Source organism: Clavelina lepadiformis, chromosome 3 (genome assembly GCF_947623445.1).
Source record: "Clavelina lepadiformis chromosome 3, kaClaLepa1.1, whole genome shotgun sequence".
Classification (NCBI taxonomy): Eukaryota; Metazoa; Chordata; class Ascidiacea; order Aplousobranchia; family Clavelinidae; genus Clavelina; species Clavelina lepadiformis.
Window position 1 is genome coordinate 20,489,882 of NC_135242.1, and position 26,687 is coordinate 20,516,568.

A 26,687-nucleotide genomic window follows, 5' to 3' on the forward strand; every position below is an offset into this window, starting at 1 on the left:
ACCATGCAAGATGGATTTGTGTATTGTAATGATGTCCATGGTCTATTGAGTGGCATGAACTACAATTTCGAACCTTCTGAATAGCTGTTTATAGACAGCAGCAAGGCCAGCCGTAAGTGCGTTCTCCTTAACTATGCGGGCAAGTTTGCCTCCATACCAATCGGCCATTCTGTTTCGATGAAAGAGAATTATGATACCATGCAAATAGTGCTGACAAAACTTGACTACAGTAAACATAACTGGGTTATTTGTGGCAACTTGAAAGTATTAAGCATGCTACTTGGACAATAGCATGTTACACCAAGTATCCTTGCTTCCTTTGCCTGTGAGACAGCAGAGCACGCAAGGAGCACTGGCATCGGAAAACATGACCTGAAAGGGAGGAATTCATAGTTGGTGAAAAAAAAACATAATAAAAAGCCCATTAGTTGATCGCAAGAACGTCTTACCCCTTTGCACATTAAGCTCGGCCTTATGAAGCAATTCGTGAACGCTTTTACCAAGATAGAAAGACAATGGAACGAAGATGTCAAGGACGATGGGACACGAGCATGATGGGAGATTACTGTTGGTGCCTCATGCGAGACTGCAGCAGTAAGTCATATTCTCGTCAAACAAAACGGAAGAAAGTTTCACCCTGAAGCTTATATGCTAGTTAATGTTTTTGTAAATAAAGTTTTGATATACTCCTTCACACAGTAGTAACATTGTATTAGTATATAAGATCTTTCTAGTTTCATCCAAATTGCATTTGCATCGTCAATTGTGTTGTTTCTTAGTGCTGCAGTAACTTATGGCATTAAACTTTGCCTAGCAGACTAAGCCAAAAATGTTGTACTAGCGTATGAGATTCAAATATTTTATGATTTTATGTAGAAATAAGATGCGTAAATTTTGACCTCATTTTCAAACTCAGCGACCCAAATTTACTTTAAAAATAATCTTTTTTTTCATCCACCAGAAGTTGGTTTTTAAATTGTTGACCAGTTTCATCTTCGATGATGACGTTTATTTTTCTCTAAACCAACTCCCCAACAAAGAGTAGTCGTCATGCCAGGAAATGACGTATTGAAGCGAATGAGGAAAAACAATTTTTTGTCAGCTTGTATTGTTTTTCATTTTGACATTTGACATTTGACATTCAAATGACATTTCATCTCACACTTTTACCTACTCTAGCCAGGCATTTTCTACCCCACACACTTAACACTTTGCGTTGTTGCACCCAGATATTATATAGGTGGTTTCAGCAACCCGTAGGACTTGCATAAATAAGCCACGGCTTGATAACCGCCCTCCATGTACATTTCTCAGGGCAAGGGCGAATACACGATGGAGTTCAGCAGATACCAGCCATGCCGCAATGAAGTTGAGGAGCAGCTCATCCGCAAGTACCAGGAGGAAAATGCTCCGAAGAGCACGAAGAAGAAAGCCGGACGCAAGAGATGATTTGTGTCTGTTGTTACGTCATATCGTCGTAGTAATGGAAACCCTGCCGTTAGATGGCAGCGGTTTGCTTTCTAACGCTCTTTAGAGTTTCCCGTTACATTGAAATAACATTTTTGGAATTTAGGAAATTTTTTTGCTTATTACTTTTGCCGGCATCTTGTTGAAAGAATGTCATATTGCAATGAACGACTTCGGCCTACAGGCATATTGTATTGTTTTTCTTATACTGTAGATTCTTTCGAGATACAGTGTATTAACGATTCCGGAAGTTTTACTTCCGTTTTACAAAGATTAAATAGCTTGAATACTACTATCACTGTGGTTGATCAATAATATAACAGCGGCTGTTTCTGCCGCTGTGACACGAGTACGCAATTCTGTTTTTCACCCATTGACGTGAAGATATGCCGATTGCGTGTATAATACATACTCCGTTTGTGTAAAGCGGTTGGAAACAGAAATGAAAACATAAAAGTGGAATAGTTTGACGAACAATATCTTGTAGATGTTGCTGATAGGTTCATGCAAACGCAGTCGTCACATTCTTACTGCCACTGATCTACGCTTGTTAGCAAATGAATTATTATATCACTGGTCAACACAATTTTTGGTGCAACAAAGATAAGAGGGGTTTTGGGGGTTTTCGAGTGTGGGGATTCCGAAAATGAAGTCCGTTTTCCCGTATCAAATCTTTTTTTTCACAGTAGACATCACACGTTAACCCTTTGAGGACCATTGGCACACATATGTATCACAGATATATTGCTCATCAGTGCCTTTTCTTCGAACTTGTCCCCATGGGTTTGTTAAAAAAGAAATAGAAACCTTATTGAAAATTTATAAGTATCTCAACTTGGATTCAGCCATAAAGCCGATACCACACTTCGATCAACTGCCTGTCCCTGTGTTTACAAGTTTTCATGATGATAGTGATGACGATGATGAAGACCATGACGTAATTTATTTTTCCAGTGAAGCTTCAGCCCCACTGACTTTCGATGGAGAATTTGTCACGTCTCAAACTGATTCTAAGGCGCATTCACCTTTTTCTCAAGCACATCTGAATGATTTGGTGCGAGACCTCGACCTTCCTAAGAATGCTGCTGAGCTGTTTACTTGCATTCCGTTTACAAGAAAGGTACTTGTTGACTTCTGGGACAAAAGTTACATTTTATAGTCATCGAGAACAAACTCTTTTGCCATATTTTACCATGCAAGATGGATTTGTGTATTGTAATGATGTCCATGGTCTATTGAGTGGCATGAACTACAATTTCGAACCTTCTGAATAGCTGTTTATAGACAGCAGCAAGGCCAGCCGTAAGTGCGTTCTCCTTAACTATGCGGGCAAGTTTGCCTCCATACCAATCGGCCATTCTGTTTCGATGAAAGAGAATTATGATACCATGCAAATAGTGCTGACAAAACTTGACTACAGTAAACATAACTGGGTTATTTGTGGCAACTTGAAAGTATTAAGCATGCTACTTGGACAATAGCATGTTACACCAAGTATCCTTGCTTCCTTTGCCTGTGAGACAGCAGAGCACGCAAGGAGCACTGGCATCGGAAAACATGGCCTGAAAGGGAGGAATTCATATAGTTGGTGAAAAAAACATAATAAAAAGCCCATTAGTTGATCGCAAGAACGTCTTACCCCTTTGCACATTAAGCTCGGCCTTATGAAGCAATTCGTGAACGTTTTTACCAAGATAGAAAGACAATGGAACGAAGATGTCAAGGACGATGGGACACGAGCATGATGGGAGATTACTGTTGGTGCCTCATGCGAGACTGCAGCAGTAAGTCATATTCTCGTCAAACAAAACGGAAGAAAGTTTCACCCTGAAGCTTATATGCTAGTTAATGTTTTTGTAAATAAAGTTTTGATATACTCCTTCACACAGTAGTAACATTGTATTAGTATATAAGATCTTTCTAGTTTCATCCAAATTGCATTTGCATCGTCAATTGTGTTGTTTCTTAGCGCTGCAGTAACTTATGGCATTAAACTTTGCCTAGTAGACTAAGCCAAAAATGTTGTACTAGTGTATGAGATTCAAATATTTTATGATTTTATGTAGAAATGAGATGCGTAAATTTCGACCTCATTTTCAAACTCAGCGACCCAAATTTACTTTAAAAACAATCTTTTTTTTCATCCACCAGAAGTTGGTTTTTAAATTGTTGACCAGTTTCATCTTCGATGATGACGTTTATTTTTCTCTAAACCAACTCCCCAACAAAGAGTAGTCGTCATGCCAGGAGATGACGTATTGAAGCGAATGAGGAAAAACAATTTTTTGTCAGCTTGTATTGTTTTTCGCGTGCTGAGTAATAGAATAATAGCCCTAACATTGTAACGTATATGTAATAAAGAGAAGAAATATTAACACGCAATAAATTCATTGCAATGCAAAAACTTTCGAGCGCTCGCTTTGCTGTTGGTAAACAACCGTAATTTAATTTTCTGGTCAATCGTAAAACAGGGCGTTATGTAAGCATTTTGTTGATTTTGACCCGTGCGCTTTGCACGTTAAGAACGGCATGATCTGTACACAGTTGCCGACATTTTTTGCAGTGAAGCAGTTTTGTGGCCTCGTCCAATTTACTTGCTACGACCGAGTACAATAATATTTGCGGTTACGACTTAGGTGATGAAAGGTATTTGGAGACACGTCATAGCATGTTACTGAGACGTCGAACCAGTACGATCAGTCACGGGCTTTGTTTGGGCGGTGTGTTATAGCGGTTGAAATACCGCATGCAGTATATAGTTTAATTCCCGAGTGAATATGAAGTAAGATGTGCAACGCCCTACGTACTCCTTTGTGACTTGGGTTTGCAAAACGAGACCAACAAATTGCTATCGAGATTAGCGGTATAGGTCTACAGCACGTAGTTGTTTTGTAGCAAATCAAGCAAATCCTGGTTGTATTTTAACTGTCATTTGTCAAAATGAGCATCGGGAAATCCCACGTTGTCACCTTTCAGCGGGAGGGAGCCAACTTTGGTTCGTAATCGCAAGGATATGCAGAAATTTTAACTGATAAATACGGGATCAGTCGAAATGCAAAAAAAGTTAAATGTTTACCATAGCAATACATCTGCAAACAAATGATATTTACAGAGCATCCTGTAGCTGGGGTAGCTATCCTCAACACGTCTACACATTGTTTAGACAATGATTGGTTGGTGCAAATTTGCTGGTAGATTGGTCAACACATTTAGGTAGTAGACCCACTTTATTCGCTACCGGCGAAGACCGAAAGTGCAGCAGTTTAAGTTTGATCTTATTAAGCAAATGTAGACAACAAAACGTTTCAGTATAACTTGTTTTGTTTAAGGTGCCAGCTTAGAATAAACATAACGAAAAACCTCTAAGCATGGCCGGAGAAGAATACGACACGATTGAGGTCCAGCAAGAGACATCTTTAACCAACCAAGCTCACAGAAATGAATCTCAACAGGTGAGAGTTAAACGATTTTTGACAAAACCTCGGATTCTTACTGAATTCAAAATCATATTTCTATTCTAGTCTAATTGTCATTTTGTGAAAATCAATTTGCATTTAGTTAGTGATGGATCAGCAAATTTGTTCACTTGTTTTCAATAAGCATTTGTACAGTATATGTATGGGGGGAAACCGTCTAGCAAGGAACAATTTGCTGGTAACGCCGATTATCCTGATATGCCGCTAAAGTTTTCATGGTTGTTACAAAATACTTCAGTGTAAATCTTCACACTGTATTTTACCGCAACGCTGACTCAAGATCCGCTTTTTTGAAACTATTTAATTTTTGTTACCATCTTCTTTCGAACGTTTTTAGGCCAAAAATGCTGACGTTCAAATTGCCAAACCAATGGACAGAAGCACCACTTTCATTAAGGTGTTTGCCGGCGTCTTGGGAGTTGTTGCAATTGTGCTTGTCATAGTTCTGCCTATTTATTTTGAAGTCATACGTGAGTATGTTTAAAGGAATCTTTCCATCGCTATTTTGGTTGTTATTAGTCGGCGTATTTGTTTGTCTACTGCAGGCTGTGATCTAACAATTCTTTGGATTCTGTGCCCGATAGTCGACTGATATTACAAATAAGACCGTACACTTCTTTAATTGAAATCGTAATGATAATTTTGATGTCCCTAAATCTCGACGCTATAGCTGATGCTTTCAAGGTCATGCAAAATGTAACTGTCAGGGGTTGGTATTTATAAACCTAACATGCTTAACCCCGCCAAAACCAAATAAACACCCACACAAAACTATCTTAATCTTAAGCACAGACAAATACCATGCAAGCACCGGCTGTAATACCGTAGTTTTACGGAAATCCATAATTTGCGTCTTTCGAAACAGAAAAAGATGATGAAGTCGTTGTACCGGTGACATCGGATGAGCTCAGATTCGATTGCCATCCGCAACCAAACCCAACGGAAGAATCTTGTGTCGCCAAGGGGTAAAGTTTAATTTTCAAACGCGTTCGCTTTTAGGCAACCGTAGTCATTTGTGTTTGTTATGCTAACTCTACTTTATCAAAATTACCTAAGATTTCTATTCTATGCATGGAGGTAGACGTATTTTTAGTCCATTTCCACTGTTGTACAACACACTTTGTTCAGAAGCACATTTTTCTATTGCAGATGTATTTGGGATGCTCACACAGACAGCACAAGCGCTCCGAAATGTTTCTACGCCGAAGATGACGGCTATGTGTGGGAAAGCGGTCCCAACACAATACCCAGCGGATACTCAGCAACTATACGTAACAACAACCCTGTGGCTACGGCTAGGGCTGTAAATCCATCATCATTTGAACTACTGGATGTTATTGTCACCAGGCTTACGAAAGATACCGTCAGGATTAAAGTAGGTTGCGTGGACGCTTGTGTTACTCTCATAATATATTATTAAGTGTATACAAAAATCCAACCCTTTACATGAGCATAAGTGAAATCGTAATAACAAAGTAAAACTGGAAGCTATTTTTAGGCTAATAATAACTAATCTATTATATATTTACCAAGTCCCAGTAGAGAAATGTGTTTGATATTAACGGTTAGATATGGGTTTTACTTAAAAACATGTATTTTGTTGTGAAGAATATATGTTTGTTATTTTAATTCTACAGATTGTGCCGACAAACGATGATTCGAGGTTTGAAGTTCCCTTTACAACAAAAAACTACGATTACGTCAGCGAGAACGACGCATTGTATACAGTCAAATTCATCACCACCAACGCTGGAATGTTCGGAGTACAAATCCAACGAAAAAGCAACGGCAGAGTTCTGTAAGTTGCTTCTGTTTTTTTCAACAGTGTAACATAACTTCAAAACAAGGCTTCTGTTCTATTGCGGTCACAGTAGTGTATTTTGTGGCCTTGCAATGCTTTGTTCACATGGAACTTGTGTTGGTACTGTACCACGTAAATTGGTGTGGCGTCATCACTGTTTCTGTGGAATCGTGCAATTATTTTTATGCAGGTTCGACACTTCGGCTGGGCGGATGACTTTTGCTGACCAGTTTCTTCAGCTTTCGACCTACCTTCCATCCGAATACATCTATGGCTTCGGCGAGCACATGCACGAATCATTCAAGCATGACATGCAATGGAAATCATACGGAATGTTCTCACGGGACCAAGGTGTAGGGGTAGGTCTATTTAAAATTTTGTTGCCAAGTGCGACGCTGAATTATGATGGTCGTGTTCTTGTAGTAAACATTTATTACTGCTTTGTTAATATATTATGGAAATTTCCAACAGTGTAGATAAACATTGTATGACAGTACTTGAGTTGAAAATTAATGAGTACGGAAATGCCTATGTGGTCAATATTAGCCTTGGTGTTACGAAATACTTATTTGGATTAGATTTTAACGAGCAGCCATAAGTGGCTGTCACTTCATCGAAGATTTTCTCAGACATATTTTGTGCTTCCTGTATAGCCTAACGCCAATCTTTACGGCGTCCATCCCTACTACATGTGCATGGAGGGTGATGGAAACGCCCACGGTGTCCTATTCCTAAACAGCAACGCCCAGGGTCTGTTCTTAGTGTTTTCATTGTCTATTAAAGCAATTTGAAGTAGAAAACAGGGATGAAAACAAAAAAAAAAATTTTTGAGTTTTTGTTCTAGCTGTTCTTTTTTTTAAACACATGACAACTATTTTTTCGATCACGGTTACGACTTTGGATTTTTCGCATTGATCAAGTTGCTCCAACACTGACTTATATTTTAATTTGATGCAGACGTGACCTTACAGCCGACCCCGGCCTTGACCTATCGAACCGTGGGAGGTATTTTTGATTATTACATCTTCCTTGGACCAGAACCGGAATCGGTAGTTTCCCAATATACGGACTTTGTGGGCCGCCCCTACATGCCACCCTACTGGGCCCTCGGCTTTCAGCTTAGTCGTTACGGTTACGGAAGCCTCGACAAACTGAAAAAAGTCGTTGACAGGAACTTGGCTGCCGAAATACCCTATGTAAGTTATTAAATGCTTAAATGACAGTACCCGCGTTGGTTAAGTTTACTTTGAAGTTTGAATGAATTCGATTTCAGGTCATGATTGCTGGTGACTGCCTGCTTGCTTCTTGCGTATATCATGTTACATTGGATTTTTAAGAATTCATTCATTCACCAATTCATTCTATTATTTTGGTTTTCCTGAAAATCCTGGTTTTATTGGCTCAATACTCTATTCTTCATTAGTAATTTCAGAAAGCCCAGGGAACTCAGAGTATTTAGAGTAGGCTTACCACAAAAATTTGGATTATTTCATATCAATTCGATTTGGTGTGATGACTGATGATTTTACGTTAGCTCATTGATGTTGATGTAATTGGACCTTTTATCGCCAAGTTATTATGATAAATTACTTTCTAAGTTTGCTCACTGCAGGATAAAAATAGGGCTTTGTTGTCAAGCTTACGACTGCGATGAATCACGGTGAACGCAATTTTTTTTAACTGTTTGCGTCACGTAGCCATTGTTTTCTTCCATTTACGATTGTTGATTTGTTTGCTTGTCGCTCTGTCCCACAGGACGTACAGTACACTGACATAGACTACATGGACAGGCAATTAGACTTCACAATTAACGGGACAACATACGTTGGCCTTGAAGACTTTGCTCGGGATATTAAAAACAACCATAAGATGAAGTATTGGTTTACATTGTATCTTAAAAAGTGCAAAAAATTTAAAATTTCTTGTTCTCTATATGTGTTATTCCATTTAAAAAATATTTCAGCGTGAAATATGCGTTTAATTTTGTTTAGATACATTATAATTTTCGACCCAGCCATCAGTGGAAACGAAACAAAGGGGACTTACCCACCTTTTGACCTGGGGGAAAAAAACAATGTCTTTATAAATAAACAAGAAGGGGGAATCGCCTTTGGAAAGGTCTGGCCCGATCTTCCCGACATTTACATCAACACAACCTGGGACTGGGATTCGCAGACGGAGGTAATTGGGAAGAACATGTTTCATCTATCATCAATCGACCATCAACCGTCAAGTGTCTGTTCTACTTGCCAGAGTAATTTACCGCTTTGCTTATTTTCACAGACTTTCAGAGCATACGCCGCTTTTCCTGATTATTTTAATCCGACAACAAAAGAATGGTGGTACAATTTAACCGTTGACTTTCACAATAGGCTCGAGTTCGACGGGCTATGGATTGTAAGTTGTCGACGCGAACTAAAAGCTGCGTTTGCATTTGCTTAGCATCGTGTAAAATAAATATTTGTTTCCACCGCCAGGATATGAACGAACCAGCAAGTTTTGTCCATGGGTCGCCAAGTGGATGTCCATCTACGAAATGGGACGATCCTCTGCCTTACCATCCACGTGAGTTGGCTTAATTTTACTTTTTAATTTAATTTTGTTTAATCTTTTAACTTTCATTTGTCACGTGTTGTTTCGAATTTGGCTTTTTTCCTGCTATACCCGATATTTTCAGATATACTGGGCGACAGGTTGTACGAAAAGACAACATGCATGTCGAATCAACAATACAACCCAATCACTGGCGAGAGCGAAGTACATTACAATCTGCACAGCCTGTACGGGTGGAGTCAAGGAGAGATAACTTTGGACGCTTGCAGGTATGATATCATTTATTCGGGCGTAGGAACATTTTTGTCTTGGACAAATAGCATTTTTAAACTACTAAATGCCCTGTACGGATGGAAGCATGTAAGGCGTTTATATGTGGATGTGATTTAAAACGGTCGTTTTGCGTTTCTACTGTCAAACTTGAAAATATTACTATCTGTATATTCCAATTCTTATCAACTGGAAATTGCCTTTTAGGGCGGCCACTGGAGAGCGCTGTATAGTAATTTCTCGCTCAACTTTCCCCGGAAGTGGAAAATTTGTCGGTCATTGGCTGGGAGACAATGCGAGCATCTGGTCTCATCTTTCAGCGTCTATTATTGGTACCTTGCTTAAGACAATCTTTCTTTCCTTATTTTAATCTTTTTGAGTTTTTGTATCAATGATACTCAGATGATCATTATTTTGTAAGCTTTCTAAGGAAAGAATCTTTTGTTTAGGAATGCTGGAATTTAATCTTTTCGGGATTCCCTATATCGGAGCCGACATTTGTGGATTTTTCCAGGACACAACGGAGGAGCTTTGTATGAGGTGGATGCAGGTCGGAGCGTTTTATCCTTTCAGCAGGAATCACAACGGCCTCAACTTCAAGGATCAGGATCCGGCTGTTTTTGGACCAAGGTGATTTTTCATCAACAAATTTTATAACAAAATCTTTACATATTTTTAGTTATAGTTTAAAATGTTTTAAAGAGTCACTGTAAAGTTGTTGAAGATATGTTGCAAAATGTTGTATTCACGTAACTTGTAGCTTGCTCTGTTCATGTAAGCTTGCTTGTTCAAAAGACTGGTTGATTGTAAATCGCAAACAAACCATTAAGTATGTTAAGCAAATGTAAACAGTTAAATTCCCGCCAAGTCATTTTATGACGTTGCATAACCGTCTTTTACACTCCATCAGCTTCGTAGCAGCGACGAAGAAGATTTACGAGGTCCGTTATCGCCTTCTTCCGCATTTCTACACTCTCTTCTATGACGCTCATACATCTGGGTCTACAGTCATCCGCTCTCTGATGGCAGAGTATGTAACCTCTTTTTACTGCCACTTATCTAGCTTGAATTATCACATGTCGTTGACTGAAGAATACTTTCTCGAAAAATGTTATACCCCTTCGCTGTAATGAAATGTATGCATTGTAGGTTCCCCAAAGATAGAAACACATACACTGTGGAAAGACAGTTTCTTCTCGGAGGGCATTTGCTCATAACCCCTGCGCTAGATGAAGGGGTCACATCCGTAAGGGGTTATGTGCCCGATGCAAGATGGTACGACTTTTACACAGGTACGTGTGACAGCGAGTTATCGGGTTCTAGTTTTTATTTACCTAAAGTATTTTTTGATCTTTTGAGCATGTTTAGAAGTTTTTATGTTCATGCAATATTATGTTTATCGTAACTAGGAGCCAAATTAGCTGATGCCTTTCGGAAAAACAACGCTTACTTTGACGCACCATGGGACCACATGCCCATCCATGTCAGGGGAGGAGCTATTATTCCAACTCAAGTAAGTTTGTATGAGACCTTTTTTCAAAATTCAAATGCTTTCTTATACTAGCTGGAAGTTTTAACAGAGTATGAATTTTACTCTTGAACTTCTAACACTTTATATGACCCTTTTTTATTGACACAGTATATTCTCAGACTCCAGCAAGAACAACTGAGATTCAACGAACAAACCCACTCGGAGTCATGTACGCAATCGATGATTCTCCAGCGCCAGCTACCGGTCATCTTTTCTGGGACGATGGCAAGTCGATCGATACAATTGAAAATGGAAAATACATTCTGGTAAACTTCCAAGGAACTCAGGTATTCGGTTACACTTTAATCTTGGTAATGTAAATTGCTTTCAAAACTAACCTAAATTTTAAAAATGCTTTCATATATGCAACGTTACGTATTATAGAGCTGGACTTTTTTGGTTTGACTGTTTTTCTTTATATTTTTTTTGTTTACTTTTCCCGATTAGTACCAGTACTTTGCTATTACCAGCTGCTGTATTTGTGAAGATTAATCGCTAATTTTTGTTCATTTTTATAATTTAAAAAAATACTAACCAAAATTATATAGCACTAAGTTAACATTGCTAGCATCACTTAAATCAATTATTATTAAATCACCAACTAAACTAAATATACTTCCGCGAAATGTAGTCAACTACGTTAGGAATATTTTAAAATTATGAGTTTCTCAGTTGATCAATGCAAATTTTATTGTCAGGAAAGTCTCTCAGCTACAGTGGTCCACAATGATTATGCCGACGCTTCTACCATGTCGTTTGATCATCTGCTTATTTACGGGGTGATGAGCGATGACGTAAACACGGTGTTGTTGAATGGTGTTGAACACAGTTTCTTTATCTTCGATGCGGCAAACAAGGTGCAAATGTAGTCCTCTATATACCTAAAGCTGCCAAACTCGACTGAACTTTGCGTAATAATTTGAAGACGTGACTATGTTGCTGGTGCGTCTCTGTCGAAAAATTTGATATTGTTTAGTAAATAACTTGAAGAATTAACGACAACTTTTGGCATTTTTGGTTTCATTCATAACCACTTCTTAAATAGCTAACCCTGGTATGTAATTTTTGAAATAGGTTCTCCGAATAACCGATTTGAATCTCTCGCTAACCGAGAATTGGAGCGTTGTATGGGACGGAGGCGTATACGTTAATAGGTATAATGCTGGCCGACTTCTCAAAAGTGCTTGTTTTAGTAGTGTGGGGAACTGATTAATCTATTTAGTTAATAGCTTTGTGTTACGATGGAATTTTATAGATTTGATTGCCACCCGGAGACCTCAGCTGTCAGCGCCACTGAAAATCGCTGCATTAATCGAGGCTGCTTGTGGGACCCCGTAAATGTTCCTGGCGTACCCTGGTGTTATTATCCTGAAAACTACGGCGCGTACAAGAAGGACACAGCTCCTAGTAGTACAGCACTTGGTGAGTATATATTTTGAAACAAACTTTTTGCATAATTTAAGACCTTTATTTCTGCAAATCTGGCGTAATATTTATAAAAATCTTGATAGATTCATGTGCCATTAATGCGCTGCTTGGACTCTTTATACATTCTACTTAAACCGATATGTATAGTTATTTTAAACAGCCATCTATGTCTCAAAGCAGACCATACGCTCATGGTTGCTCCTGTCGAAAAATAGATTAAGTGCTCCACCTTTGTTTCGAGAAATGAACTTTTACCTGTTTGCCATCTTCCATTTTATTTGCAGGGGAAGAGCTCTATCTGGAACGGTTGAAAAAACCGGTGTTCTTCGCCGATGAAGTCCAGCGTTTGAAGGTTGAAGTCGAATCTCAGTCGGAATATCAGCTTCGCATCAAGGTAAGATTACAGCCTTTAACGTAACCATTATTTTTTCTGATATCACAACAATATTTTATGGGTCTTCTACTATCACCTCACAGCATTAGTGTGCATCATGGCACACAAATGATCAGTGGTACATTATTTGTGAGAAATGTACTCAATTTTTTTAGCTATTTTTTGAAACCTGTATTTGATCACTTATATTGTAACGATCAGGCTGATTTTTAATCATTTTTGCGATGCAGATTTCAGATCCGAATGCTAAAAGATATGAAGTTCCCTTGGCTATCGGTGGAGTTAATGGTGAGAGGCCTGCTGAGCCTCTGTATGAAGTGATCTATCAAGACGAACCCTTCGCTTTCAAGGTTGTGAGAAGATCCACCCGGGAAGTGATGTAAGTTTTTCCGGATAATATTGAAATCAATAAAAATTGAAAACTAAAGAAAATACAGAAATGTATAATATTAAAATTCGGTTGTTTTAGTTTATTTTGTTTTTCTTTGCTTTTCCCGTACCAAAACATTTTCCTTTTTAGAATGGATACATCCGTGGGGGCATTGATTTTCGAGGATCAGTTTCTCCAGATTTCATCCAAGATTCCAACCACTCATATGTACGGGTTCGGAGAAGCAGAGCACGCAAGTTACAAACACGACTTCAGCTGGTGGACAGAAGGACTGCATGCGCGCGACGAAGGAGTAAAGGTGAGATTGAAACAACTGAATCAGTTTTTTCAATTCTCTCTCCTATCCACTTTCCAATTCTAATCCTGAGCAATTTTCATTCGCTTTAAATTGTCTGCCAATAATTGTTTTTGCCGTAACAACGCGTTTAATCATCCCTTCTAATAATGCTGCTTTTCCTGCTGCTATTGTAGCTTTTAAGTGGAATTGCAAATTAGATCCACTTTTATCTGCTTTCGTAGTATAAAGATATTTCTGTTGTACATAAACTCACAGCAAGATGCCAACTTGTACGGTTATCATCCTTATCATATGACGATGGAGAAGAATGGAGACGCTCATAGCATTCTCTTCCTCAACAGCAACGCCATGGAGGTTGCTCTCACTCCTCTTCCCTCGATCACTTACAGGTATCTGTTGTATAATGACATATAGTTAGTTATAATGACGTATAGTTAAAATGCTATATTTTTTTCAGCAAACTTTGTCTTTAAAGTTAAAGCTGATTTTCATTTCCAATTCGCGATATTTTCCAAATAGAAATTTTAAAGTTTGTTGAAAATTTCTTTGAAAACCATTTGCGTTCATTACACAGGACTATTGGTGGAGTCTTAGATTTCTATTTTTTCCTGGGACCTACGCCTGAGCAAGTAGTTCAACAATATACAAAGGCGATCGGTTACCCAATGATGCCGCCATACTGGGCTCTTGGCTTCCAACTGTGCAAGTACGGGTACGGGAGTTTAGAAGAGGTTCAGAAAGTGGTCGACGGAATGAAGAGTTACCAAATACCGTGAGTATACATCACTTACACTTGTATACATTTCTCTTAATGTAATAGTTTATAGATACACCTAATGCTGGCGTAAATTATTGAAACCACGTCCACACTTATCAACAAATGACGTCGCGTGCTTACGTAGGTATGACGTGCAATACGGTGACATCGATTACATGGAGCGGCAACTTGATTTCACCATCGACCCAGTCAATTACGCTGGTTTGTCCGATTACGTGAACACATTGAGAAACGATTACAACATGCGCTACGTAATGATACTGGTAAGATTAGTTCATTTTAATGGCTAAGCTAAGTATCTATAGTGTTAAAATAGCCTGCAATATATCTCTAGCGAGTATAATTAATGTTACGTTAACTATTGTTGAATATAGCGTTATTTTGTTTAAAAAAAACTTTGTATGGTTTAAACATATTAACATATAAGCATGACGCTTTATTCTTCCATGTAAAGGACCCGGCCATAAGTGCCAACGAGACCGCACCATACCCGGCATACTCTGAGGGCGAGAGCTCAAACATTTTTATAAGAGGACACGATGGAAAGATAATGTACGGGATGGTTTGGCCCGACCTGCCTGGAACCCCTAAAAACGAATCAACTTATGTAAGTGTGATTTCTGTTTTTTTCAAAATTTTCTTATGGCGGTTGCTATGGTTACGAAAAAACATCATTTTTGTTTTAAACTGGCTTTAATTTTTTTCGTACATTGTATTTTATCTATTTATATACTTTTGGTCCCATCGGACCCGTTGTTAGTCCACCGTATACACTCCCATGATTTTGGAATAAAGAATAAGTTGTAACCTTTAACTACATGCTATAATTAAAAATAACGCTCTAATAACGCACTAGACATGGTCAGGAACGTAAAAAGTTAAACGTTTTCATGGTCACATCACCACGTTTTACTCCACCAACACCACCAGAATGTGACGTATTTTAAAAATTGTCTTGCCAGGATACGCGAGCCCACGTTGCGTTTCCCGACTTTTTCAAAGAAGATACGTCTTCTTGGTGGTCCAAGCAAATCCAAGAATTTTACAAAAACATCACTTTTGACGGGATCTGGATCGACATGAACGAACCTGCCAATTTCTACAACGGCCGAAAGGACGTCGGGTGCCCGAGCGGGAGCAAATACGATAACCCCCCTTACCGACCAAGTAAAATCATCTTTCGAGTAGTTTGTTATGATCAGGCTTATTGTTCTGTGATGTGCTGAGTTAATGAACTGGTTTTTTGTTAGATTATATTTTATTCGTTCACTAAAGAAAATAATGCTTTGATTAAGCTTCATAGTATGGCGAGAAATACTTTAAAGCCTTGGATATTGTTGGCGCTTAGTTCACTCTGTATTCGTAACGTCGTGTAGGAAACGATTTTTAGCTCAGGTCCTTTTCCTGTTTGCAGAACTCAAAGGCGATTCTCTTTATGATAAGACCATCTGCATGTCTTCCAAGCAGCACAACCCAGGCACAAACGCAGATGACCTGCATTATAACCTCCACAGCCTTTATGGATGGTCACAAGCCGGACCTACTATGAGGTAAGCTGCATATAGCACATCAACCTTGCAAAAATATGTGTCGTTTAAGCAGTTGTGACGTAAGCACAAACTAAATGCTTCCACTTCATAAAACCACATTCTCGTCTGATTACTATTATAAAGTATCCGGTTATTTGGTTTCGGCTTACGATGACGTTTCATAAAATTTTCAGCGCTTGTCGTAACACGACCGGAAAAAGATGTTACGTGATTAGTCGTTCGACGTACCCGGGAGCAGGCAAGTATACCGGTCATTGGCTTGGCGACAATACGAGTAAATGGTCACATCTGAAGTCGTCGATCATTGGAATGTTCGAATTCGGCCTTTTTGGATTTGCATACGTGAGTTAACATATTGTTGGAAACTAAGTGCAAAATGTCATTTACTGGGCATCTTGGAAGCGTTATTGCCTTAATATGTTGCTTTACTATTGGTTTAATCTAATGCTTCAAGAAGGTAATATCAATAAAAAAATATTTTTAACCGATTTCAACATAAAAAATGATTTCTTTTGTTCTGTTTAACAGACCGGAGCGGACATTTGCGGCTTTTTCGAAGATGCAGAAGAAGAAATGTGTATGAGGTGGAGTCAGTTGGGAGCTTTTTATCCTTTCAGTAGGAACCACGCCATGCTGGATACGAGAGTAAAATTATTGTTCATTATTACAGTGATATATTTTTGTGAATTTTGAACAAAATTAAATTAATTTTCCTTTGCAGAGGCAAGATCCAGCCGCCTGGGGGCCAGACTTTGCAGCCGCTGTTAAGAATGTTCTGGAAACTCGTTACACGCTCCTACCGTATCTTTATACGTTGCACCATCACGCTAATACTAAGGGATCGACCGTAGTTAGGCCACTTATGCACGAGTAAGTAGTTGACCAATTGTCAATGCTTCAGTGTGTTGTCAGTTTAGCGTTGCTTCTGGTCAACATAGCATCTATATGTAAACAACATTCATATTTCGTTTTTCCTCACCAGCTGTTTTAAAACTTATTCTCATTCTGTAAACAGGTTCAGGAACGACCAGTCATCCTGGGGTATCGACACACAGTTTCTGTGGGGATCCGCTCTTCTCATTAGCCCCGTTTTGGAACCAGGAAAGACGGCAGTGGATGCTTACTTTCCCGATGCAAGATGGTTCGATTACTACAAGTAAGTCAGTCAAATAACAGTTGGACAACTGGTTGCAAAAGAAAAGTACTACGCGATAAAAGTATTTTCAGAGTAGCCCAACGTCAAATTAACAAATGCGATTTCCAAACAGTGGGGAAGCCATTGCCGTCCGTGGCGCTACAACCACACTACCGGCGCCGAAAGAACACATCAATTTACATGTCCGTGGCGGCTACATCATTCCAACCCAAGACCCAGCCACCACCACACAAGAAAGGTAAGTTTTATTTTAAACCCAATTTTATTTGAGTGTATAGGTGAACTTTTTCGTAATAGATTACACTGGTCAACACGGTTTTTGCGGCAGACTGTGTTGGGGTCCTTTTTACCTAATTTTGGGGCGCTGAATCCGAATCTGGCATTACTTTTTTTCTATCACATCACGTTTTTGAGATAATATATATGTTCATTATAAATAATACCACAAATCAGAAACCGCCTTGAAATGTAGAGGTTGTTTTAATCAAAACTGCTGGAACGCTTACTCATGCAAAACACGAACACAAAGCCTCGAAATCATTTAAAAAACATCACTAGAAACTAACCGTTGAACAATCAATGTAATGATACAGAAATGCCACAATCTTTAAGAGCTCGAAAATTTTCGTTTTAATGGCGTTCGTTTATGAGTAGTGGTGTAATTTTCTCTCTTCAAGTTCCAGCAGTAATCTGCCATCATGTGGCAGTCCCATCGGCCTTGGTAGCGCTCTTTCATATAACTCTAATGTCTTAGTGAAAGCGCTCACCTTATTCTTCACTGAAGTCCCCAAGGTTTTCAGAAAAGTAATCTAAATAATTTTTCAGAAAATGTAGCTTTATGCTCATATTGCATTTCTTCTCTTGCATGCTGGATAACATTTCTTTTAAGAGGTCTCGATAGTTCTCTGCCTTTCTGTTGCCAAAGGAGTTACTAACAACTAAAGAAAAAGCATTCCAAGCCCTTGCTTCAACTGTGTTCATTGATTCTGCAAAGTTTGGATCTCTGAGCAGCTTCCTTATTTGTGGGCCACTAAAAACTCCAGCCTTTTTCTTTCTTTTCTTCACTGAGACTTGGGAAGGCTTAGCAGATGTACTTAAAGCAATCTACATTGTGATCAAGAGCCTTAGCATACCATTTCATTGCCCCAAGTTTGATGGGAAGTAGCAGCAGGATGATCTTCTTGGTATCTACTAACGGGTTATGAATGATATTTTTCTCTCCAGGTGTTAAACTGCTCCTTTCTGGCTACTTATCTTTTATCCAATGCTCATCTATGGCTCTGCTATCCCAGTAGCAGAGAAAACAAGGGTATTTGGTGTAACCACCTTACTGTCCTAACAGAAGGTTCATTATTTTTATGTCTACACATAATCCCCAGCCATGATCACTGTACTTCAGTGTTTCCAGCACATCCTTAATGTTTTCATACGTTTCTTTGATTGTCACAGAATGTCCTACTGGAATCGATGCATGTTTATTTCCATTGTGAAGTAACACGCACTTCAGGCTTCGTTTTGAGCTGTCAATTTTCTTTTACATTATACGAACAATGTTATGTTTATTGTTGACAATGTTTACGTTTTACTAAAGAGCAGGGTGCTGTCACAAAAAGCATTGGCCTTTTAAGTCTCCAAGGCAGATGTATACAGATAAAGACGGTAACTCAGTAATGAGCTACCAAACGTGATGTATAAACCAAGCGCGATGTATAAAGATGGTAACTAAGTAATGAGATACGAAAGAAAAAATGAATGCGTCCACATATATTTTTGAAATTCGAAAAGAGGTCCGTGATTGAAAAAAGATTGAGAACCACTAGATCAAAGTTTACTGAAAACTCTGTCATTCTGTGCTACAACAAAACTTCCAGCCAAGGTTTCATCATAGGTGATTTCAATAACAAAATTTGATCTGTTGCTGTTATACGCTCACCGTACCGTCACTAACGAAAGTCAAAATTTGATCAATTTATGAAATTGGGGAAAATGCGCAGCAAAAAAACCTGACGTGATAGAGCAATTCTGAGCTCAGAATTGGATTCAGCAACCAAAACTTAGCCTAAATCAATCATCAAAGTTCATGCAACAAAAATTTTTTTTGTTTTTGTAGACTAGTGTTATTAGCTATAGGCCTAATAACAATTGCCGGGCACACTTTGCCATAGGCAATGAGACAAATTAATAAATGCTTTGCGAAAATATATCGTTATAGGTTTAGAACTTAGTACAGTTTGAACAATGACTAATTAATTCTTTATTATTGTGAAGTCGCCAGAATAACTTTGGATTGCTAGTAGCCTTAGACGACGAGCACAAAGCATCGGGTGACTTGTACTGGGATGACGGGGAATCGATGGACACAATCCCGGGCAAACAATATATTTACTCGACCTACTCTTGCGAAGGGGTGAGAACCGAGTACATAGCTTGGTATGAAAATAGAACACTATTCTTTGATGTTTTTAATATTTTACCAGATGCTCTACGTATAACAATTACTTCATTTTAGGCTACGTTAGCGTTTTTCTGGTTATAATGGTTATCAATCGTGCATTCATATAATTATTATCATTTATCACTACTACGTCATTGTTTCCGACTAGAATGTACTAGAAAACAAAATAACGCATGACGGTTTCGCGGACTCTTCATCGATGACGTTGGGAACCGTCACAGTAATGGGACTTCGCGATGACGTCACTAGAGTATTTTTGGGAATGATTGAAATTGCGTCATCGAATTACACGCAAGATTCTGCCACAAAAACGGTAATTCTTGACCAACTCCATCACACCAACCAAGCCTTCATTTTTGCATTTATTCAACCTTTACATAATATACCCACTCACACAAAACCATTCTTTCTATTTTTTTTACCACTTTGTCCTTCCAAGAGGGTCGGGGAGCAGAAATATATCATTCATTTTATTGTTTTCAGAAGTGGCAAGCGACACTATCCACATACAACCACACATATACATGCAATATGTTTATTCCCATATACGTATGTCTTCATTTAATTTTATACAGGCAGGCTTGTTGTAATGTTGCATCTTACCACTTTCAGTTGCGCGTCACTGTGAGTTTGCAAATGAATCAAGAATTCATGTTGAGATGGGAAGTAGCCAATGAGTGGACTCGCATTGATTGCCTGGCAGATCTACTAAATGGTAAATCACGTCCTATGTTACTTTAAAAGGAAAAATTCCTCTAGCTCAGGGGTTCTCAAACTTTTTTAACATGGACCCTTAAATATATTTTCTGATTTGCGCGGACACCCCAGTTCGAGAAAAAAGCTGCACCTTTTACTCGTCACATCAATAAAATGCGCGTTGCATAAGGCCAAATTTTCATATAAACATCGGCTTTTCCTACGTAAAAGTAAAATGGTCTAATGTCAACATTTCGGAATTGCATTAAAATCCATGACCTATACACCAAGCCTTACATCCTTCATTGTTGCGTCAATAATTCTAGATCCGACACGCACGGAATGTGAGCGACGTGGCTGCGTATGGCGCTCCTCAACGACACCTGGTGTTCCGTTTTGTTTCTTTTCTAGCGAAGAGGCGGTAACTCACGGCTACAAAGTGTTGTCATCGGATAGAACCGGATCAAACGACTCGTGAGCGAACTTATTTTGAGTGGATTTTAAGTATTTTATTATGTAGGTTAATTTCGTTGTGGTAACCTTATGTCTTCTAGATTTAGATACACTCTTTCGAGGCTGTCTTCGCCGAGCTTGTATCTTGGCGATATTTCCAACATCCAACTAGACGTCGAATACCAAACAAATAAGCGACTGCATTTTAAGGTAATTGCGTGGTTTGTTTAATGGCTCTATTTAATTATCATCAAAACCTCAAGCACAATCAGCGTAAGCTAAGCTTAAGTTTCCACAAACTACGAAACAAGATAAAACAAAGAGTGTTTGTAGTTCTTCCACCCTGATGACAACACGCGTTGGGAAATCCCCGAAACAGCTCGCGTGCTTGATGCTGCAAGCGACATCTCCAACAGTGCGACCGATGCGGTTTATAGCGTGGCGGTTACCGACGATCCTTTCGCGATTAAGATTTCTAGAAAAGATGACGGTCAAGTCATGTGAGAAAAACCCTTTTAATAAATACAATAAGATTACAATAAGAGCGACGACATAATTTGATCAAAGTGCTTTGTATTGTTTCTGAACTTTATCAGGTTTGACAGTTCGATCGGTCCCTTGGTTTTTGCGGATCAATTTCTCCAGATTTCAACCGGACTTCCCTCCTTGAATTTTTACGGATTCGGAGAACACAATCACAGAAGATACAGGTGACCTCCAACGAACTTATCAGTGATGCAATGGGAAAACTTCATCTACTAAACTTACATTTTATTTTTTTACCGTAAAGACACACTTTCAACTGGAAGAGATGGGCGATGTTTTCGCGTGACGTTGCCCCTGTCGATGAGTGGAATCTGTATGGTCATCAGCCTTTCGCCCTGGCTATGATGAACAGCAATGATGGAAAATGCTTTGGCTTGTATTTTCATAATACCAACGCTATGGGTAAGCCTTGAGTTGTGCGTGAAGTTTTGATATGCGCTTCGTAGTATAGACAGAATACCTTTTTGCTTCCAGACGTGATTCTACAACCTACGCCGGCTGCCACCTACAGAGTAACAGGTGGTGTTTTGGATTTTTACATTTTTGTTGGAGACTCGCCGGAAGAGGTCATACAAGAGTACCATCAGCTGATTGGTAAATAAATGAAAATTACTCTCTCTTTCTTTCCGGAACTTACCTCATTCTCTAAAGTGGGTCGTGGGGGTAAATTGGAAGGAAAAATGACCAAAAAATTGGGAGCTTTGTTACCTTAGGAAGCTCACGATTTACCGAACATTGAAGCTCAATGAGATCACTTTCTTCCATCATCTTCCACAAAACGTATGGTCTGTCCGTCAGTCAATGTTTCTGAGACAGGGTTCTTTAGAACTTTAAAGTTTCCTCACCATCTGCCAGGGATATCTTCCTCTTTGTTTAGGGGGCTACCCTGATAGTGTTTAACAAACGTGGCAGCAAGAGTCCTTAATAAAAGTGCAAACGTTGTCTTCCAGGGCGACCTGTTATGCCACCTTACTGGTCACTAGGCTTCCAGCTCTCCAGATGGGATTACAAATCACTGGACAGAGTGAAGGAAGTCGTCAACGAAATGAGAGCAGCAAAAATACCTTTCGACGTCCAGGTGGGATCTTTAACAATAATCATTTTTTTTTCTTTTATTCCCAAAAATAAACCATAATTTATGTTTAAAACTCGCTTCCATAGTATGGCGACATTGACTACATGGACGCAAAGAAAGCTTTCACATATGATCATGACAAATATAACGGGCTTCCCGCATTCGTCGACCAACTTCATAGCTGGGGAATGAAGTATGAAGATATATGGAATACTGCTGCATGCTTTATTAGTTGTATAAGTTATGCTGTAGCTTATTAGCGAAAGCATTCGCAGGTTTAGTTGTTATCATTAATTAATACTCTCTATCGTCGGTAAAAATTTAATGGATAATCTTTCTCTGCTTTCAGGTATATAATTATTTTAGACCCAGGAATAAAAATCGAAGATGGCTACGATGCTTACGACAAAGGCAAAGCGTACGACATCTTTATAAAAGAACCGACTGGTAAAGAGCCAGTAGTTACTGAGGTAAGACTGTGAACATGTTACAAGTGCATTGTATCTGTTTCACATGTGCATCAAAATTGGACGAGTATGAAAATATTTATCGACGTTAAGTCAAACGTACACCCAATTATATCAGGTAAAACCGCTGCCGCTAAAAAATATTTACCACAAAGTAACAGTGCGCGTAATAGATATATTAGTAAAATAAAATCCTATCTCTTGCTCTCGAATTCAGTTGTAACATTAATAGAAAATATCAATATCAGAATTCACTTTTATGATTTTTACTGATTTGTAGGTTTGGCCCGGTCAGACCTATCACCCTGACTACACACATCCGAACGTTGAGCCATGGTGGACTGAACAGTGTCAGGCTTTCTTTGAGGGGGACGATGGGGTTGAATATGACGCCCTTTGGATTGTACGTAATTATCTATGCAAAAGTTTTTCTGTATTTTTTTCTACATTAATTAATTGCAGCCAAAATCTCACAATAATTAGAAATAAAATTTGCAAAGGTTGCTTTTAAACGCCCAACTGTCCAATAATCTTTGTGATGTTGCAAAAGTATTTAAAACCAAGAAACTGGCAACTGACTGAAACTTCTAACCATTTCTTTTACCTAGGACATGAACGAACCTGCCAACTTTCAGCCAGATAATGACGAGAAACTGAAACTGATGAACTGCACCGGCAAATACAACCTCCCCCCGTATATGCCAAGTAAGGAAGTATTATGTAGTATGAAGGAAACGGGAAGCATTTAGGTTAACTAAGAACTGCAAGTGTTTATGTTGGTAGACTGGGTGCGTTTCACCAGTTTTAAGTAATTATATTTATGTCTTTTAATCTTGTGTTTTATTGGTCTTTGTCATGCGCTGTGATACTGAACATCAAGCTTTTTACTTTCAGACATCCTCGGCTATTGGGTGGGATTACATGACAAATCGATCTGCATGGACAACCTTCAGTCTATGGGAATGCATTATGACGTACACAGCTTATATGGTCACTCGATGTCAGTAGTGACTTATGACACGTTAAAGGTGATAACATAAAAATATATTGTTTTTCAGGATGCAAGTGGAATAGTTTTATTTTAATTAACAATGCATTACAAAAATTGCTATAGCAATTTGAAAATTTCACCCATCCCTGATAGCGTTGACATTACACACATTATTTTCTCTTTGTTTTGTGACTGACAGACTGTATTTCCGGAAAAACGCAGCTTGGTCTTGACAAGATCCACCTTCGCAGGAACCGGCAAATATGCCGGAACATGGCTCGGAGATAATCAGAGTTTGTGGCCGCAAATGGCGTGGGCGATTCCGGCCATGTTTGAATTTAATCTCTTTGGCTTCCCCTATGTAAGTATAAACGCTTATGCCCGCATTGACTTTGAGTAAATAGATTGACTTTATAAGGTATTTTACTAAGTGGTGAAAGTTTAAATTAGAATAAAGATATAAATTATACGCCGTGAATAACAGATTGGTGCCGACATCTGTGGATTTTATTTCAATACGACGATGGAAATGTGCCAGCGGTGGATGCAAGTCGGCGCTTTTTTTCCATTCAGCAGAAACCACAACGCTGCAGAAATGATAGTAAGTAGCAATTAACTGGCAAGTTATATCATGTGGAATTACTTCATGGTGCAATGATTAAAAAAATAGAAATTGTTATTTTTATGCTGTTTTTGTTCACGAATGACGGTTGGATGCTTTGGACAAACGGACAAAATAATGTCTTTGTATATTGTATTATTTAACTCAAAAAATCTTTTATCAAACTTCACTTGGCATAAAGTAGGCCTATACATCTAAAATCAAATGTACTTTGAACATTTTTTCAGCCTCAACATCCGACCGCATTCGGTCCCGCATTCGCAAACATGTCAAGAGATATTCTCAATATCCGGTACTCGCTGCTACCTTACATGTACACCAAGTTCTACGAAGTGAATACTAACGGCGGCACCCTTGTCCGCGCACTTGTACACGAGTACGTAATTTACTGATTTGTCGGTTGGTTGTTACGTCATTGCTGTCTATCTGTCGTGACGTCATCCAAACATGATATCGACGTTTTGCTTATGGTTAAGTTTTCCTTCCTCATATGTTAAGGTTCCCAACTGATCAAATGACTTGGAATCAAGACCGTCAGTTCCTTTTGGGCCCAGCGTTCCTGGTCACTCCTGTTTTGGATGAGGGCGCGGTTGAAGTCACGGCATATTTTCCATCCGCTTCGAGATGGTTTGACTTTTACACGGTATGGTTGGCCTAACCTTGATTTCAACTCCAGTATTTAAGAATACTGACAAAGTTGCGTTCTTTTGTCATGTTTAATGGGTAAATTCTATCAGTGATTCCCGGAAATCAGAAAGACTTTAAAAAAGTTCTTTGTGCGCTCAGGGGAAGGAACAAACTGAAACCGGAAAATTTGTCGCCCTTGATGCTCCTCTCGACTTCATTAATCTTCATCTACGTGGAGGCCACATTCTTCCCATGCAGGTACAAGATAATTGGTGAAGAAGCTGATAATGATGAAGTTTGCACGAGAAACCTACTATTTCTTCATGTTTGTAGAATCCGGAAGTTACAACTACACTAAGCAGAGAAAAGCCCCTGTCGTTATTGGTTGCTTTAGACCACAGTCAAAAAGCTTCTGGAAACTTGTATTGGGATGATGGGGAATCCCGAAACGTGGGAGAAAATTATTTTCTTATCGCGTACGAATGCAACACGGTAAATAATTTCAATTTGTAAACATTATGATTGCAGGTAATGTGTTATTAAAATTATTTACATGTAAAGTTCTAAACTTTGAAAGAAGGAATTAATTTGCCGTAAGTTTCATGGATTAGGGATCTGCGGATTACGTGCTTTGGTTCTTCACGCCTTAAAATTCGTATACTATTAAAATGCCATGAAATACTTGTGCAGAACATTCTCACCTTTACGCCTACCCACACATCTGCAACACCGATTGGAACAGATATGTTGCTATATGAGAAGGTGACTGTATACGGGCTGGCAATTGAACCAACGACTGTCACCGAAGGAGGATTTAATAATATATCGACATTCAACTACGATCCTCTAACTCAAGTGTTGGAGATTTATGACTTGAATATTTCATTTGAACCGTCGTTAACAACCATAGAATGGTCGTGAAGCCGTGACAATAGATCAACTGAAAATTACAAAATTAATGTCTTATCTGAGCGATAGCAATGACTGAAATTACTCTGTGTTTGATTGTATAATGCTGTTTGTAGAATATGTTAATTTTTTATGTCATGCAATCCATAAAGCGTTTATAATTAAACCAAAAAACATCTTTTAACAAAGTTTCTTCAATACAGCGAAAAATCTTGTGCTTGACTTAAAGAAACCTTTTTGTTTATTGCCAATTCGAAGCAAATTTTAGTGATCTTTGAGGAGACTGGTAGTGCTCAACGTCTATCCTTACAAGATAAAACGTAACAAGAAACTTCAAGGGAAACTTACTTACAGTGGCGTAGCCATAAAAAAATTGGGAGGGAGGGGGGCGTCAAATATTTCATGAGTTCAAGGGAACTACAGATTGTTTGTTTTAAGACACCGCCACCTGATGTAGAAGCCTATAGACACAAAAACTTGGGGGTGGGAGGCATGGCCCCTTTCACCCCCCTAGCTGCGGCTATGCTTACTTACTTAGTTAAGCACTTACAGAAAATTAAACAACCTGACAAATAAACCTGCTGTGAAGCTCTTCACAGTTATGCGTTTTGGATCAAGCTCTGACCAAACTTCTGGAAAATTGATCAGAACAAGAACAAAGCAGAGTTTTGTTTTGACACTGTGAGCTGCAGATGGACTTGACAATGGGACTGAGCCACGTGAACATTAAACATAAACGGTGGCGCATATCCT

At 38.8% G+C, this 26,687-nt stretch overlaps 1 protein-coding gene across 1 annotated transcript; it reads left to right on the plus strand.

The window, feature by feature from the left end:
• Positions 1–4,706: 4,706 nt before the first annotated feature.
• LOC143448236 (sucrase-isomaltase, intestinal-like) lies at positions 4,707–26,151 on the plus strand. The gene is made up of 58 exons (XM_076947865.1): positions 4,707–4,919; positions 5,281–5,413; positions 5,809–5,908; positions 6,093–6,318; positions 6,581–6,741; positions 6,935–7,103; positions 7,398–7,494; positions 7,702–7,940; positions 8,500–8,618; positions 8,736–8,925; positions 9,028–9,141; positions 9,222–9,309; positions 9,422–9,566; positions 9,775–9,899; positions 10,017–10,197; positions 10,478–10,597; positions 10,717–10,859; positions 10,977–11,080; positions 11,218–11,385; positions 11,797–11,955; positions 12,173–12,252; positions 12,354–12,520; positions 12,811–12,920; positions 13,151–13,299; positions 13,441–13,609; positions 13,865–13,998; positions 14,184–14,381; positions 14,512–14,650; positions 14,842–14,994; positions 15,350–15,554; positions 15,802–15,937; positions 16,111–16,279; positions 16,466–16,582; positions 16,659–16,807; positions 16,953–17,093; positions 17,206–17,331; positions 19,362–19,500; positions 19,697–19,861; positions 20,161–20,263; positions 20,571–20,718; positions 20,805–20,907; positions 21,031–21,197; positions 21,294–21,407; positions 21,488–21,645; positions 21,718–21,837; positions 22,194–22,321; positions 22,405–22,511; positions 22,668–22,788; positions 23,066–23,188; positions 23,394–23,490; positions 23,680–23,813; positions 23,976–24,137; positions 24,261–24,377; positions 24,626–24,774; positions 24,897–25,041; positions 25,185–25,283; positions 25,359–25,517; positions 25,716–26,151. Exons 1-58 carry the CDS (start codon positions 4,836–4,838, stop codon positions 25,944–25,946), a joined length of 8,196 nt encoding a protein of 2,731 aa, XP_076803980.1. The 5' UTR covers positions 4,707–4,835; the 3' UTR covers positions 25,947–26,151.
• Positions 26,152–26,687: the final 536 nt, after the last annotated feature.